The 15,465-nt window shown below is 39.1% G+C and overlaps 1 protein-coding gene across 10 annotated transcripts in view; it reads left to right on the forward strand.

Moving 5' to 3' along the window:
* The window catches only part of BCAS3 (BCAS3 microtubule associated cell migration factor), a 553,715-nt gene that overhangs the window by 286,312 nt on the left and 251,938 nt on the right, over positions 1-15,465 (forward strand). Inside the window, exon 24 of one of the 10 annotated variants that reach the window (XM_075561488.1) lies at positions 7,151-7,179. The exons of the other annotated variants lie outside the window; for them this stretch is intronic. Within the exon in view, the coding sequence (XP_075417603.1) occupies positions 7,151-7,164 (14 nt within the window). The 3' untranslated portion in view covers positions 7,165-7,179. Of the gene's footprint in view, positions 1-7,150; positions 7,180-15,465 lie in introns of those variants that run through there. 10 annotated transcript variants of the gene reach the window in all.

Consider the following 15,465-nt stretch of genomic DNA (forward strand, 5'->3'; position numbering starts at 1 on the left):
CCCTTTTTGGGTCTCTTATGGTTGATTGTGCCTACGAGTATGTTCCTCACAGGTGTTTATTTCATGGTAATAGTCTAGTTTGGGGGGATGTTCTACTAGGCCCTATCAGACTGCTATGTCTGGTCTTTTCCATTATTTGAATGTTGTTCTACATTTTCCTCTCACCCTTTCAAGGACCTTCCATTGTGGTCACAATTAGGGCAGTAGCTGGATCCCGTCTAGACCTGCTGGCCCTAGGACATTGGAGTATGTGGTTCCTGTGGTCTACTAGTCCACTTGACTCATTGTTTCCTAGAGAGTCTTTTATTTCTTTAACTTGTCTTTGCTCTGGAAAAAGAGAAACTAGTTAGTTTAGTTGTGTCTTAGATGACCACTCACAAGGTTAAAAACTTTTTATTGGGTACTTTACAGCTCTTATCACAATCCATCCATTGTGTGAAGCATATTTGTACAGTTGTTGCCATACGTTTCAAAACATTTCCTTTCTTCTTGAGCCCTTGGTATCAGCTCATCCCCACCCCCTTCCCTCCTTGATAATTTATTAAAAAATTTTTTTGTCTTACACTGACCGCAGTCTCCTTTCACTCACTTTTCTGTTGTCCATCCCCCTGGGTGGGGGTTATATGTCTATCATTGTGAACGGGTCCCCCTGTCTACCCCACCTTCCCTTTCCTCTCCTGTTATCATCGCTACTCTCATTATTTTTCCTGTGGCGTTTATCTGTCCTGGATTCCCTGTGTTGCAAACTCTTATATCTACCGGTGTGTATGCTCTAGTTTAGCCGGATTTGTAAGGTAGAGTTGGGGTCATGATAGTTGGGGGGCGAGTCGGGTGGAAGCATTAAAGAACTATAGGAAAATTGAGTGTTTCATCTGTGCTATATCCCCCCTGACTGGCTCATCTCTTCCTTGTGACCCTTCTGTAAGGGGATGTCCAATTGTCTACAGATGGGTTTGGGGTCTCCACTCCGCTTTCCCCCTCATTCACATCAATATGATTTTTTTGTACTGGGTCTTTGATGCCTGATACCTGATCCCAATCTACGAGAATTGTGCCCAGTCTGACCCCACCACACTTGGGTTAAACACTAGAGCAGTAAGGGGAGCAAAGCAAAAAAGTCCCCAAGGAATACCAAAAATAGACTATGGGGCACACAATCAGACTTAACTGGAAAACACTCATAATAGTCAACAAACAGGCCTTGAACTATTTGTAGGTGTTCCTATTTTTGTTGCTGGTTTTGTTGTTTTGTTTTCTATTGTTGTTTTGCTTTGTCTTGTTTTTGTGCTTATTTTTTGTCACAACTTTTTCAGATCCCAGTGGCTACTCACCAAAGTCGGATGTAGAACACTGTCTTTGTGGTCTGTGTTGTGCCAGTTGGCCTAGATGTCCCCAGAGGGTAGGGTCCCAAGTCTGCGGCAAGCCTCCCTCAAAGTGAATAATGTTTTGTTGAGGATCGCCCTCTACTTTATTTAATAGCCATTGTTTTAACAGCCTTGCTTTTCTACCGATGCTTGACAAGAGAGGCTAACTCCTTTGGATTCTTTATGAACACAATCTATGGGAAGATTCTGTTTTAGATTCTTCTATTAAAAGGGATCTAATAAATTTTTAGAATTGTTCCTAGCCCAGGAAGTGCTTCCCTGCTTATGATCCATGCATTGGGGTCAGCTGCATATTGGGAAGATGCTTATCTAGAGCTTTGATTGCTTGCTGCCTAGAGATAGGATCAGTGTGGCGCCTACTACTCTTTAGACTTCAGGGCTCGGCCTTACCTTCAAGCAGTCTCTGGGTCTAAATGTATTGTCTGTTTTCATTGTTCCTATGGCACGTTTTAAAACTTTCCTTCCACTTTAGTGATGGCTCTTTGTCTATTGTCTAATCTGGTGATGGTAATGTTCTTTTTCATATAAATCTTTTCAGAGGCATAAACAAACCCAGGGTGATCTTTCTCAGAAGTGTAGAATTCAAAATTTAATGTTATATCATTAAATAATCTGACAGTTACAGTGTTCATATTGAAAACATGTAAATGTCTGTATTTTATCCTTTCGATATAGCTATGCTAATCTGACTATATTATTCCATTAAAAACTAAACAAGATCAGCAGAATATTATGCCACTTTTCCTAAGCCCTGGTGTTGTAGTGGCTATGTATTGGACTGCTAACCACAGGATCTGAAGTTCAAAACCTCCAGCTGCTCTACAGGAGAAAAATGAGGCTTTCTACTCCTAGAAAGAGTTACAGCATTGGAAACCCAAAGGGACAGTTCTTACCTTGTCCTATAGAGTCACTACGAGTTGGCATCGATGGCAGTGAGTTTGAGTTTTGCTTTTTCCCTAAGAAACCCCTTTTCATAATTTCTGATTGATGAGGTATATGTCTCGCTCACACTTTGACATAGAACTGCATTCCCTGAAATACCTGTTTTTGCTTATGAATTTTAGGAACCTGGTTAAAGGGCAAATTCCTCATTTTTGGATGCCCTGGGACTAGCGTCTTCCTGTCTGGAGGCCAATCTCTGTATTTTAGACCCAGCAGATCTGTGACTGAGTCAGTACTGTTTCTCCATAACACCTGTTTCAGTTTATCTTTAGTGATCCAGAAATACGACCCTCCCTAAGACTTTGTAATTGTGAGAGACATTCTCTTCTGAGTCAAAGAATGGATTTTTCTGGAAATGGGTCCTTAATAGGATTTTAATTCTTAGAGCAAGCTACTCAGAGCAATAGGCTGTGAGAGAACTGCTTATTTTTTCCCGTGACTAATTAACATCACTGTCTCAGAGTTGTCGAGGGTATGGGTATGTCTAGGTAACACAGCCATGGATTTCTTTGACAGGTTATAAGTGTCTTATCTTTTTCCCTGTAATTATTTTTCTTTTGGTGTCTAAGAATCTCTTCCCACTCATTGTCCATTGTAACATAGTATCAATCATTTAATAAAGTTGCAGGACCTCTGAAAAGAAAGCAGAAAGATTGCTATCAATGTTCCTCTTGAGTTTTGTCCTGCAGATTGGTAATTGATATTCTTATCAGATGCTTATTGGTGACTTCTCCTCTGTACCTGTTGGATAACTTAATAGCACCTTTAACTACTTTTAGGTCATAAAAGCAAAGACCCCAGAAAACTCTGGTTCACCTTGAATGTATTGCTACTAGTTTGAAATAGACATTTACTACGAGGGAACTGAAAGCAACTAGGATTGAACAACAAATTAATGCCTGACTTGAATGTAGAGCACATAAATGTCCCTCTCAAACTCTAATCAAGTACAAAAATTTTACACAAATTATGGCAAATAAAATGTTCTATTATTAGTCTAAGCATACTTTTATACATAGCTTGTTACTGTTATCTCGGTCACTTCAATACATAGAGACAAAGTTGCAGACCAAGTGTTTGTTTTTGGTCTTTTATTAACCTCACAATTTAAATATATCAGAATAATTCCTAATATATTAGAAAAATTAGTATAACTGATAATACTTCAGCACCTAATTTTGTCTAACAAATTTATTTATGGAAGATGATTCAACTCTTCAAATTCCAAACTGGTTTGTTTTGATTGATTTTTTTTTAAATAATGATCTTTTGTAGCACAGTGATTGAGCACTTGGCTGGTAACATGAGAGGTTGTCCATTCAAATCCACCCGCTGTTCCAGGGGAGAAAAATGCGACAATTCTGCTCTATCCTATTGGGTCACTGTGAGTCAGAATCGGGTTCATTTTGAGTTTGGTACTTCTAGACTCAATAGCAATGGCTTTTGTATATTTGGCACTGGGGGTATCAGACCTTGAGACAAGTGCCTGTATAATTAGGAATATGATTGTGGCAGCAACATGTACATCATTCAGTTTTATCATAACAATCGAGTCCGTACAAAAGAAGAATTCTAACAGAGGCATGTTTTCCTCGTATGGAGACGAATTGTGATGTGCTGGGGAGGAACTTCTCCTAGCAGTTTATTTCCACTATGTGAACAGTTATAGTCGGAGGCAGAAAAGTTTAGTTTTATCTGAAACTATCAGGGCATAGAGGTGGTGGTGGTAGGAGGCAAACAGAGTTATAAGGGATGCCATCCAAACTACCAGGGTGAGGCAGCGTAATAACTCTGCAATCAGTCAGCTAGAACCAGGGCACAGAAGTCATGGTGTTATGATCATGGTCATAAACTTTTGCTGAAATCTTTAAAAAAATATTTTCCCTACCTATGTGTTCTTTTTATGCATCTCTGAAATGGATGTTAAGCTTCTCTGGACGAACATATGGTATCCTGACAGGATGTGTTCAAATTTATTCATAAAATAATTCCAAGGTTAAAAGGCTATAAAATTATATTAGTTATTTAGAAATAGTGAAACAATTCTTTGCACAAAAGATGTCAGTTTCAGTTAATGTTGTTCCTGGTACTCGTTGTGATTTTAAAGTGATGAAAATTCCAGTCCTCCGTGTACCTTGGGCATTCAGAGCCTATGTGGGATAAGTAAGAGGATTATGGAATAAGTGAAATTAAACAGAAGGCTCATTTCTGCCCTGTGAACAGCCCCAAAGGTAAGGGGGTGGGTGTGGGTGGGTAGTTTTACTTGACCTTATTTTTACTTGAAACATTATTTTTACCGACCTTATTTTTACTTGAAACATTTAACAAGTATTCAGATTCAGGTATTAAGATTGGATTTTTTAAAAGAAGTTAGGCAGTTTAGGCTAATATATAAACTATCGACAATAATCCATTGAACTTTTATTGTCTATGTAGACTGAACATTAAGTTTTAGAAGAGATTGCGAACATGGAAATGACCTAATTTGCTCATGAGGAAAGTGCTCAGTTACAGTTCTCTCTTGATTTAAAGATTGCTCCCTCTTCTTTCTGATATTTTTAGGATGTTAAAAGATCAAAGTCCAGTTAGCAATGTGAAAAAGTTTAGCTCAGCCCAAGTGATGATGGCTCAATTGGAAGCTCAGAGACTTGTTCTGTGGAAGTAGAAGAGGCTGTTGGGAAGCTTTTGTCTGAGGACATGTTACGTATTTGACTAAATCTTTGTGTCAACTGACTGACAGCTGTGAGCACTAAATCCTTGACCCAGTTTAAGTCTTTCCTACACATTTTGAGATGGAATTGATGGAATTGCCCCCAGTGTTGTATATCAGGACACCATGGATTTACATTCTACTTGTTGCCCAAAGATCCATTTTTTTTGTTGCTACTCTATCTTTAATACTACATCACTAATATAAGAATGGACTGTTTATGTCATAAGCCTGTTCATGTGACTGTCGTGGCAGAAAGACAATATTAAAATTTGTTTTAGTCTGAGCCAAGAATCCCATTTGTCTTAGTGACATGAGTGTCAAACTGTTAGTGCCACACTATTTTAAATTGTGTCCAAGAACCTGAGAGGCTTATACTTATAGGTGCCATCTATAGATTTAGAAACAAACAAAGAGTCTTTCTCCATTGGATGTGTGAGCCCAGTGGGCAATTAAATGTCAGCCTGGGCTCTCTCAGGCAACTAGGAAGAACCAGAGGTTCTGTTGCCCTGCATATTGTTGAGAACTGTCAGAGAAAAGCTAAAGCAAATAATCAGAGTGAAAATAATTGCTCCTGGGAAAGTCTTGTGCTGGAAGCTCAGTGTAGTGGGAGAATGGTTACTAACTTAAAATGTTGGGTTCTATTCTCAGCTCAACCTATAGAAGTATCTGTTTGGCAGATAGTTTCTGTACTCAATCCTTCCATAAAATGTAATTAGACCAGGTTATTTTAAAAATCCTCTACAGTTCAAAAAGTCTATGGATCATCTTTACATGAATTTATTTAAATTGTGGTGTAATTTATATACATTAAATTATACTTAATTACAATGATTAAGTATATCACAGATGGGCATAAATAAATTTTATACCCATATAAACACTAGTCAGATCAAAACATAGAGTATTTCTATCATCCCAGAAAGTTTTTTATATACCTTCTAGTCTGACCTAGCATTAACCATAATGACCTTTATCATCATAAATTAACTTTACCTATATTGAACTTCACGTAATTAAAATAATTCTGTGTATTTTTCATAGCTAGCTTCTTTTGATAAACATGTTCAAGATTCACTCAGTGGTTACATAAAGCATTAGTTCATTTTTAACATTGCAGAGTGTGACTGTATCATAGCTTATCATGACACTGTTGATTATTTCTCTCTTTTGAGTAAAGCTGCTATAATTATCTTTGGACAAATCTTAGTTTAAAAAGAAGATACATTCATTTCTCTTGGGCGTATTTCTAGAGTTAGAATTGCTGGGTCATAAGAAATGCATATGTTTACCTTTATTAGCAAGTACTGTAAAGTTTTCCAAAATGATTATATTATTTTGTACTCATACTACATATCATTTCTGCAGATCCACATTTTTATTAAGATTTCACATCATCAGTATTTCTTTTCAGCATCCTTGTGAATGTGAACTGTGGTATTAATTTGCTTTTCTCTGGTGAATAATGATACCGAGTACCTATTTACCTACTGAAGCACTCTGCTGGTAGTCCTCAAAGTGCTCAGCACCATCATAAGTTTGGCAGTTCAAACTCACCAAGAGGAGAAATACATGGTGATCTGCTTTCATTAAAGACTTTTCAGCTGAGGGAGGGAAGTGGGGGAGGGTAGGGGGAAAAATGAGCTGATACCAAGGGCTCAAGTAGAAAGCAGATGTTTTGAGAATGATGATGGCAACAAATGTACAAATGTGATTGACACAATGGATGTGTGTATGGATTGTGATAACAGCTGTACGAGCCCCAATAAAATTATTTTTTTTAAAGAAGTGACTGTCGCGCAGTGCCACTAGCCCTGCAGGACATTATTATGTAAAGCGATGTACTTTTTGGTGGTACTCTGACGAAGAAATATTGCAGGGTAGTTCTTATCGCAGCATCGCGAAGGCCATTGTGATTAATGCAGTGCTTGTTGAACATCAGGAACTCATGCCGTGGTGGTGCAGTCGTCACTGCTAACTAATTCACTGACACTCATTTTGTTGGCATTATCTAGTCTTTACCTCCTCTTCATTGAATCAATTCTTTAGCAGTGGGTGGGGGGCATTTTTCAGCCTTGGAAACCCTATGAAACATTTGTACTCTGTTCTATAGGATGGCTTTGGTGATGCTGTTGGTTAAGTACTAGACTGCTAGCTGCACCAGCCACTCCACGGGAGGAAGAAGCAGCTATCCGTTCCTGTAAAGGTTTACAGCCTTGAAACGCTGTACAGGGGTGACTGAGTTGGAATCCACTTGATGGCCCTGGTTGTTGTTTTGTTTTGCTTTGTTTTTGATAACATCACTATGAATCAGAATCAACTCAACAGCAGTGGGTTGGGTTGGATTTTCCTCTGTTCATATGCTTATGGAATATTTGATGTTTTCACTTCATTATAAATGATATCTTTATGTCAATAATTTTTGTCGTATTTCGAATACAACAAATTTTTGCATATTGAAACCCTCCTAAGTGCCTTCTATTATACAGTCATGTCACCTGAAAATAAAGATGGTTCTGTTTCCAGTCTTTAGACCTTTTATTTCTTTTCTACCTTTACTACATTTCCTTAGATTAGATCACTAGCATAACACTGAAGTAATTGTTGCACACACCTTGTCTTCTTCTGAATTGGTGGGAATGGTGTCAATAACTCACTATTGCAGGTGTTAGCTAAGGGGTTTTTGGTTTTGTTTTTATTGGTATCATATTGAGAAAGCTGCCTGTATTGCAGTGAGGGAAACAAGGACAATTTCTCTAAAAGAACGAAGTGGGCCTTTTAGAATCTGAAATAAAATCATCAGTGGCAGGGCTTGACAGTGCACTGACACAAGAAGAAAGGAAATATAACACAACTGAGTCAGAATGGAAAGAAACAAAACAGAATTGAGTTGGAGAGGTAGGTGGAGCACTATCAGATTAGCATATAATTGCAAGACATATACAAGGGTGGGCTTCCAAAAGTCTGTGGAAAAGTAAAAATAAAAAATAAATAGAATTTTCACAAGATCTTTTCATGAAGAAACCGTAGGGGAGGGAAGTGCAGAAGAAATTTATAAAGACAGGATGGCAGAAATATTTCCAAAATTAATAAAAGACACAAGGCTTTAAAAAAAAGCTCATTGAACCCTTAGAAGGACAATTACAAGAATAAAAACAGAACAAGTTTAACTCTTGAAACCTAAAAATTAATAATGTCATTGTAATAAGCTTATATTTGGTGAAGATTTGGAGTTTTGATTAAAAATTAGAAAGCAGAATGAATTTTAAATTTCTATGCCAGTATGAAATCCTTTCCTCCCAGGAAGGAAGTGCTCTGTGAAGACTCTGCAGGACTTTCACTACTAGATCTCAGTAGCAGAAAATAGGGACCTAGTACAAAAGACCTTCAAAAAGTTCATGGAAACTTTCCATTATGTTTTTAATTCCATTTTCCATGATCATCTTAAGCCTCCTCATATTTATTTACACAACTACATGCCGGAATATGTGATAGCTGTTGTTTAATCTTTCTTAATTAGGATTATAGGTCCCTGTACAACAAGTGGAACCTAAGACATTTAGCTCCTGATACTTACAATTACTTAAAGTGCATTTTGGTGACATATCAGATAAGTCCAAACCTTTTCCTATCTTGCTTGATCAAATATTCTTTCCAAACACTGTATGTTGAAATGAGACCCGGGGGAGTTGAAGAGAATCAACTATTCAGGTGGTGAAAATGTGTGAATGCAGCTGGCAGATGAAGTTCCAGGATGATAAATTCCCAGCTTGTCCTTATTGCTTCAGGCAACAACTGACAGGCCTGACTGGTCATTGGCTTTCCATTTATGGCATTGGTAGGACTGAAAATGCCTAGTGTCACAGATACTTAAAAGCTGTCCCTGTTATAGTGGGTACACATGGTGCTGGCGGGTCCTTATTGCATAGAGATGTAATCAGTATGGTCTGGGGTGCTTGACCTGAACCTGTAATTATCTGGACATTATAAAGGTAGCTTGTTGTTAACAGAAAATGCTCATATTCAGAACGCTGAGACTAAGGGGGTAGAAAAATGGATGCTTTGTTCCTCTTTCTATTCTTCTTAGTATTTAAGAGGCTTTCATAATAATCTCGGCACGATATTCTTACAGGATTAGAGTGTTGTATCTGTAGGGGTTTGCGTGCTGAAGTCTCCCTTATGAATTGATCCTGAGTTCTTAGAAAAGTTGTGACTTCAGTTACCATAGCTTGTGATTGTGATTTTTCTAGTACCAAAGTAGAAATTTGTTCATTTTCCCAAATACCTAGAGCTCACGTGAGACTGGAAATAGCAGCACATTTTAGTTTGAGATGAAGAGGAATTTGGTAAGCAGAGGTTGTGGCATCCTGGACCGGCTTCAGTACAAGGAGATGGCAGTGGTGGCAACTCTTAAGCCACTATGATTTAGTAAGAGGGGTGAACCCTGATCGTCCTCGCTGCTGGACCTGAAGGTGCTTCTGAAATGGAAATTGTGATGAAAGTATAACTGTGGGTAGGATGCCACGGAAAGGGGAGAAGAGGAATGCCTTTTCACAGAGGTCCCCGGGAAACAAGGGCTCTGTGGATCTGCGTGATAATACTGCCTGCTGTAGAACAGATCGCATTTCTTGCATTATTGATTTCTGATACATCATAAGGCTTTAAAGATACACCAAAGTGTTTGAATTTTGATAATGCCAAATACATATCTATTGATAATGCCAACTCTTTATCTATATTACCTGATGTTTCCCTGGAAAGCATATTTAAAGACATGTTTATAGTCACTGTCTTGATTTGGGACTATAGTAAAGTGTATGCTTAACCGAAATATTTTACAAAGTGTTTCAGACTTCTCTCCTGTGTCGTTATTCGAAAGCAGTATGATGCTGTAGCAGAATGTTTCTCATCTTTGATAGCTTTAACATATGTAATCAATAAAAAAATAAAGGAATTATGGCCTTTGATTTATTTTCCTTTGATTTGCTAGGCTATCATGAATATTTCCATATTAAGATTATTCTTCTAAAGCTTAAATGTAGCAAGTTCCTGTTTTGTTTTTCTGGTTATACTATGCTTTCACACATCCCTATCTAGAAATATTTAGGGTAATTTTCATTTTGTCTGATCTTATGCATGGGCTATTTGTATATGTAGAGCACTGACCTAAATTCCATTAAGACAAACAGATTTTGTGAAGAACTGCCAAACTCTTGGTAATGTGATTATTGTTTAGTGAATTGTCTCATAGGAAGCCCAGTATTGGTTCCTATTTTGTTGAATGTCATCTTGAGTTTTAAATTAGCCCATTTTACTTTGGTGTTACTTTCTCATTTGGGAAAATGAGAAAATTAGAAGACCACAGTTATTCGGTAAAAGTTCAAGGTTAAGAGTGTAGAGTATGAATTGTAGAGAGTACCAAATGCATTTGAAACACTAGTTGAATCTAACGACCCTCACCCTCGTGAGTGATCCATTCTTTCCACAAGGGTATGTAATTTTGAAATAAAGAATATGTGTGTGACTGGGAAAAGAAAACGCCTTTTCAATCATCTGTTTCTCTCTCCCTACTTACCTGCTTCACAGTGAACCCTTTGATGGCTGTTCCCTTTTCCTGTGTCAGAAATCCCCAGTCGTTTTTAGTGAACCCCCTTAGTAAGAGTTTTATAACCATGAGAGGGGCCAGTTCCTGAATCAGACTGCCTGAATCAGGGAACCTTAGTGGCATTTCGGTATGGGTCTTGCAACTTCAAATGCCTTGCAACCTGTTCCTAATCTTACTCTTTATCCCAATCTACGTCTTGATTAAATTAATGACTTTCTCTTCTGATCTTAAATTTTTACTATTTTGTTTATTGCCCTATATTAAAAGTTGTGTCTCACATCCCTTTCTAGACGGTGACGTATCTTTGTACTCCCCACAGCATCCTGAATGGTCCGACACATGAGAGACACTCCGTAAACGTTAATGAATTCAACATTTCAGCATAGGCCATGGAAACGAAATTGTTGCACTTGACTGGAAACAGTAGTTGCCTCCCAGGACAGGAACTGGGGGGCTAGGGAACAGAAGTGCAAAGGGACCATATTTTCAATACATGGTATTTTAGAGCACATCCCTGTGTTAGCGATGCAAAATGCCGGACACACTTTCTCAATAGGACAGGCTATTATCTTAAATGATTGTTAAGTTGACTATTTTTGATTTTTGCAAGTGAAGTTTCTGAGGGGAAGGGAGGTTAAGTAATTTGTCTCCTGTCGCAGAGGTAGTGTCACCAAGATCTCTGAACCTTTCACCCTTCCTAGGACATTGACCAGCAGTTCCCAAATACTAATAGCGTGCCGTGATTCATTGGTTGGGCAGGTAGCAGGATGTGTAGATTACTAAGGTATTATTATTATTTATTCCTTCTATCAGGTACTGTGTGCCTCACATAAGCCACAGAATAGATCACCTTCACTCTCGAACGGCACCTCTGTTTTAAGGGCCCATTTGGCTACACCTCCTTAGTGATTGAAGACAGCTGCCACTGTGGCTCGCCTCTGTCTCCCTGTGGCTCACAGACAGACTCCTCCCTGTCAACAGTAAGCATCCTTTGTAGTTAGGAAAGCCGTTATCAATCAGGTAATGGTTTCTTAAGCTGAAAAGGCTTTCCACTAAGAACAGTGATTGCCCAAGGTCACATTTTTCTTCCCTTTACAGTGGAAAATGCAAACTAAAGGAATACCAGTATCTGAAACCTGCAATTCATTCTCTCTCTCATTTACATAGTTGAGAATTGTACACCATTTTCCATATCCATATAAAGAGAGTTGTGTACTATTTCCCATGTACATGACACATTGTTCTTCTATCAGGGAATAGGATGTGAGTGAAGATGCCCAGTGGACCTTGGTACACTACAATATTTACTACAATAATGATCTGGGAGCGCTTAGTCACCTCGGAACAGAGAAGAGTTGTTCACATCCCATCCTTTGGACTTGTGTTTTCACATGTTACAATTACTCTGCTTTGTTTCGGACAGTGTATGCAGACATGTCTCCTCACCGCAATTTCAGAATAATGTTTGGCTTTTCCATAAAGGACTAAGGAATACTTCAGCTAGGAAAAGCAACCTGAGAGATGAATGTCTTTGTTTTAGTTTGCTTGGAAACTATTTTAAAAGGATAAGTAAAAAAGTATTATTACAGAACATAGAAATCTTTATTAAATAAAGATTTATTAAATTGTTATTAAACAGTTGATATTTTTATCCACTACATAGAAGAAGAAACGATGGCTTGGGAAAACTGAGCACCCTAATACTACTTCCCACCTCAACAGTGCCATATGCATTCCTTTGTCATGAGCACCTTTCCTATCACTGTATTGACATGTATTTCTGAATGGCTGCTTTTTATTTATTTATTTTTATTATGGTAACAAAGCATTCATCATTTCAGCCATCTTCCTTGAACCAAAATTAGTCAACTAATCCTCGGGTGATTTCTTTCATAAGTTTGTTAGATTTGATTCCCAAAGTCTCTCCTGTTTCTGGAACTTGTGGTTCTATATTGTTTGGATACATCAGTAGTAGTGTGAGGTACCCTTGACAGTCCTTGAAATGCCTGTGGCGTAATGGGACTGTGGAAATCTTTGCTCTTTAACTCCAGGAGCTTTGGGCTACCTTGGACACCTTCACTGGAATATTTATTGACAGTAGACCACAGGCACAGCCACCACCTATCTGTCAAAGTATGCATGTTACTACGACACTGAGGTTTCAGGTGGACTCGAAGTGAAGGCCTGGTGACCTGCAATCGCTGGGCTGGCACAGAGTCCAGCAATGTTTTAGCCTGTTGGCCATGTGGGTCCCCGGGATTTGGGGCTGACTGGAGGGTAGCTAACACCAACACCAACAGCAACCCCTACTAAACAGAAATCCACTGGGAACGAAAATACGAGGCTTTGGTAGAGACAACGCGATAGGTATTTATTTACTCCTTAAGTCTCTTAACAAGAAAACTCAAAATAGTTCTGCCAGAATGAGTTCAATTTGCTTTATTTTGGGCTGGGCAGGGGTGGAGTGGGGGAGGAACTTTGATCTATCTCCTTGACTTTTTACATAATTTTCTTTCCTTAAAAATCTATTTGGTTTTTTGTTGGGTTTTTTTTTTTTTTTGAAGAAAGGGTGTTTAAAGAAGCTGAGGCCAGTTTCATTAAAGAAAACTCTTGCAGGATTTCTTTGTCACCAGTCAGTTCTGACGTGCTTCTAATGATAACAGAATAATCTGGGTCATCGATGGCCTGTGTGCACGCCATGTCCAGTATGGCCACTAGAGCGACTGACGGCAGCTGTCTGGCCTAACCTGGCGCAGTACTCACTTGCCGCTTTCCTCACGGCCAGGATGACCAGTTTCGCTTAGCCCTACCTGATCATCCTCAGGGTCTGCTTGGGGCCCAGCACGTAGTTTCCACTTTTCATTGTGAGGTGGAGCCTGGAGTGGATCGACTCCGGGGGCTTTTTCATCATCTTTGCGGCCCCATCTTCTGTCTTAGGTGCGGGGCAGCCACCGAAATGGCTGGGGAGGAAGAGAACTGGACTTTTTTATTTTGTGAATTGAGTGAAGGTTTACTGAATTTGACTTTAGTCACATTCATTTTTACATGTAAATATCATTTTTCTCAATGTACAAATGTTTTGTTTTGTTTTCTCCCACTGGTGTAAACCCAGACCCCTGTAACTGAAGGTGACAGACAGGCTGTTTACATCTATTTGAACTCTGTCTCTTTCACACCCATCTCCACCCTACCCCTAATCTTTACTCCGGTTTCTCCCTTCCAGCTCCCACCTCATTTGGATAGTTTTTGAGTAGGAAAGGCTCTTCCTAGGGTGTGGAACAAGTCAGCACTTTTATAACAAGCCTTATATGCACAGAAGATTTTAACTAGGCTGTAACAGTGTGTGTTTTTTGCATAAATTGGGCAGATCATGTTCAATCTGGGTAACTGTTCTTTGGGATCCTGGAAGTGTTGAGGCTTCAACGCCCTCCCATCTTGCTTCAACAAAAATGACATTAGTGGTTTGCTTCTTGTTGACCCCTCTTTGAACCAAAGCTTGCGAGCCCATTAGAGCGCAGTGTGGATTTTCCTTACGATACTTTGGAGGGGAATGGGGGAAGACTCCTTTAAAGTTACAAATGGTTTCATTTACCAAAAAGCCTAGTTCACTGGAAAGTTTTGTCTTTTTTGTAAAAGTTCCAGGAGTTGGGTGGGCTTGATGTCCACTAAACTACCCACACACTCATGCCTGCAAAGATTGCATAATTCTAGGCCCTTAGCAGACAAGTCAGTGACAGTGATTATCTAAAACACACTTTCCTAATTTACCTGAAAGAAACTTTTTTGGTTAAGGTGAAAAATAAAGACAAAAGAAAACAGACTTGCTCTTTGGGGTGTTTGATTTGGTTGGAAGATGCAGGACAAATGCTATGGGACATCAATAATTAATGTTTGAATGGTCTTGGGGGATTGAGAACTATACTTCTCAAATCCATAATCTTATACTTCATCAGTCATTGGATCAGCAAACAGTTACTTAAGACCCTCTTAGCCCCTTGAGATCAAAATCCAGATTTACATGCTACCTTGTGAGAACATCTGAGCATAGCCCCTGTCTATATCTGCTTCATTAAAGACCGCTATTATAAGCAGTTTTGTTTCCCCAAGGTATTTTAATGAAAAGTATTTCCCCTCTCCATGAAAGTCTTACCTTGTGCTTACCAGAAGTTTTGTGCCCAGTCTGGAGCCTAACTTTGTCAAAGCAAGCTCACTAGACTGGCTTCTCTCCATAGGTCTACAGGTGACCACTGAGAAAAAAAGCCATAGCTTTTCTGGCTGAAGCTTGTAGTATCCTTAGACTGGGTCCTCCCCCCCCCCCCATGTTATAAATGTAGGGTTAGCTGATAGTACAACAATATTGTGAAGTGTGTTTTGTTAGCATCTCAGGCTGTTTAAGACATACTTCAGGTAACCTCCTTGGGTTTCCCCTCTGCTGTGAATCAGCTGTGGCCATAGCTGCACGTCTACCTCTTTCATCCCTCCCTTTTGACCTAGAGAGACGGATGAACATAGTGGCTGAAGCAGTGGGCGCAACAACTGTGAGAGTGGTGTCGGGCTATGGGTGCTTCCTGCTGCGGTACATAGGGCTGTGCAAGGCGTCAGAACCCACTCTCTGCACCTAGCAACCCTAACAGCGCAGTTGATTCCGTCTTTGTTGCTTGCTTGCTTGTTTTGCTTTGCTTTCCTTGTTGTTGTTCTGCCTTAACTAGAAGATTATATGTGAACTGCCTTTTGGAATGTTGAGCCATTTTTTGTTTATGGAGCTGTAGCTTCTATTCAAAATAAGTGTAATAGCATCTTGTAGTTAATTTTTCTGAGAGGAA

This window comes from Tenrec ecaudatus, chromosome 10 (genome assembly GCF_050624435.1).
Source record: "Tenrec ecaudatus isolate mTenEca1 chromosome 10, mTenEca1.hap1, whole genome shotgun sequence".
NCBI classification, from domain to species: domain Eukaryota; kingdom Metazoa; phylum Chordata; class Mammalia; order Afrosoricida; family Tenrecidae; genus Tenrec; species Tenrec ecaudatus.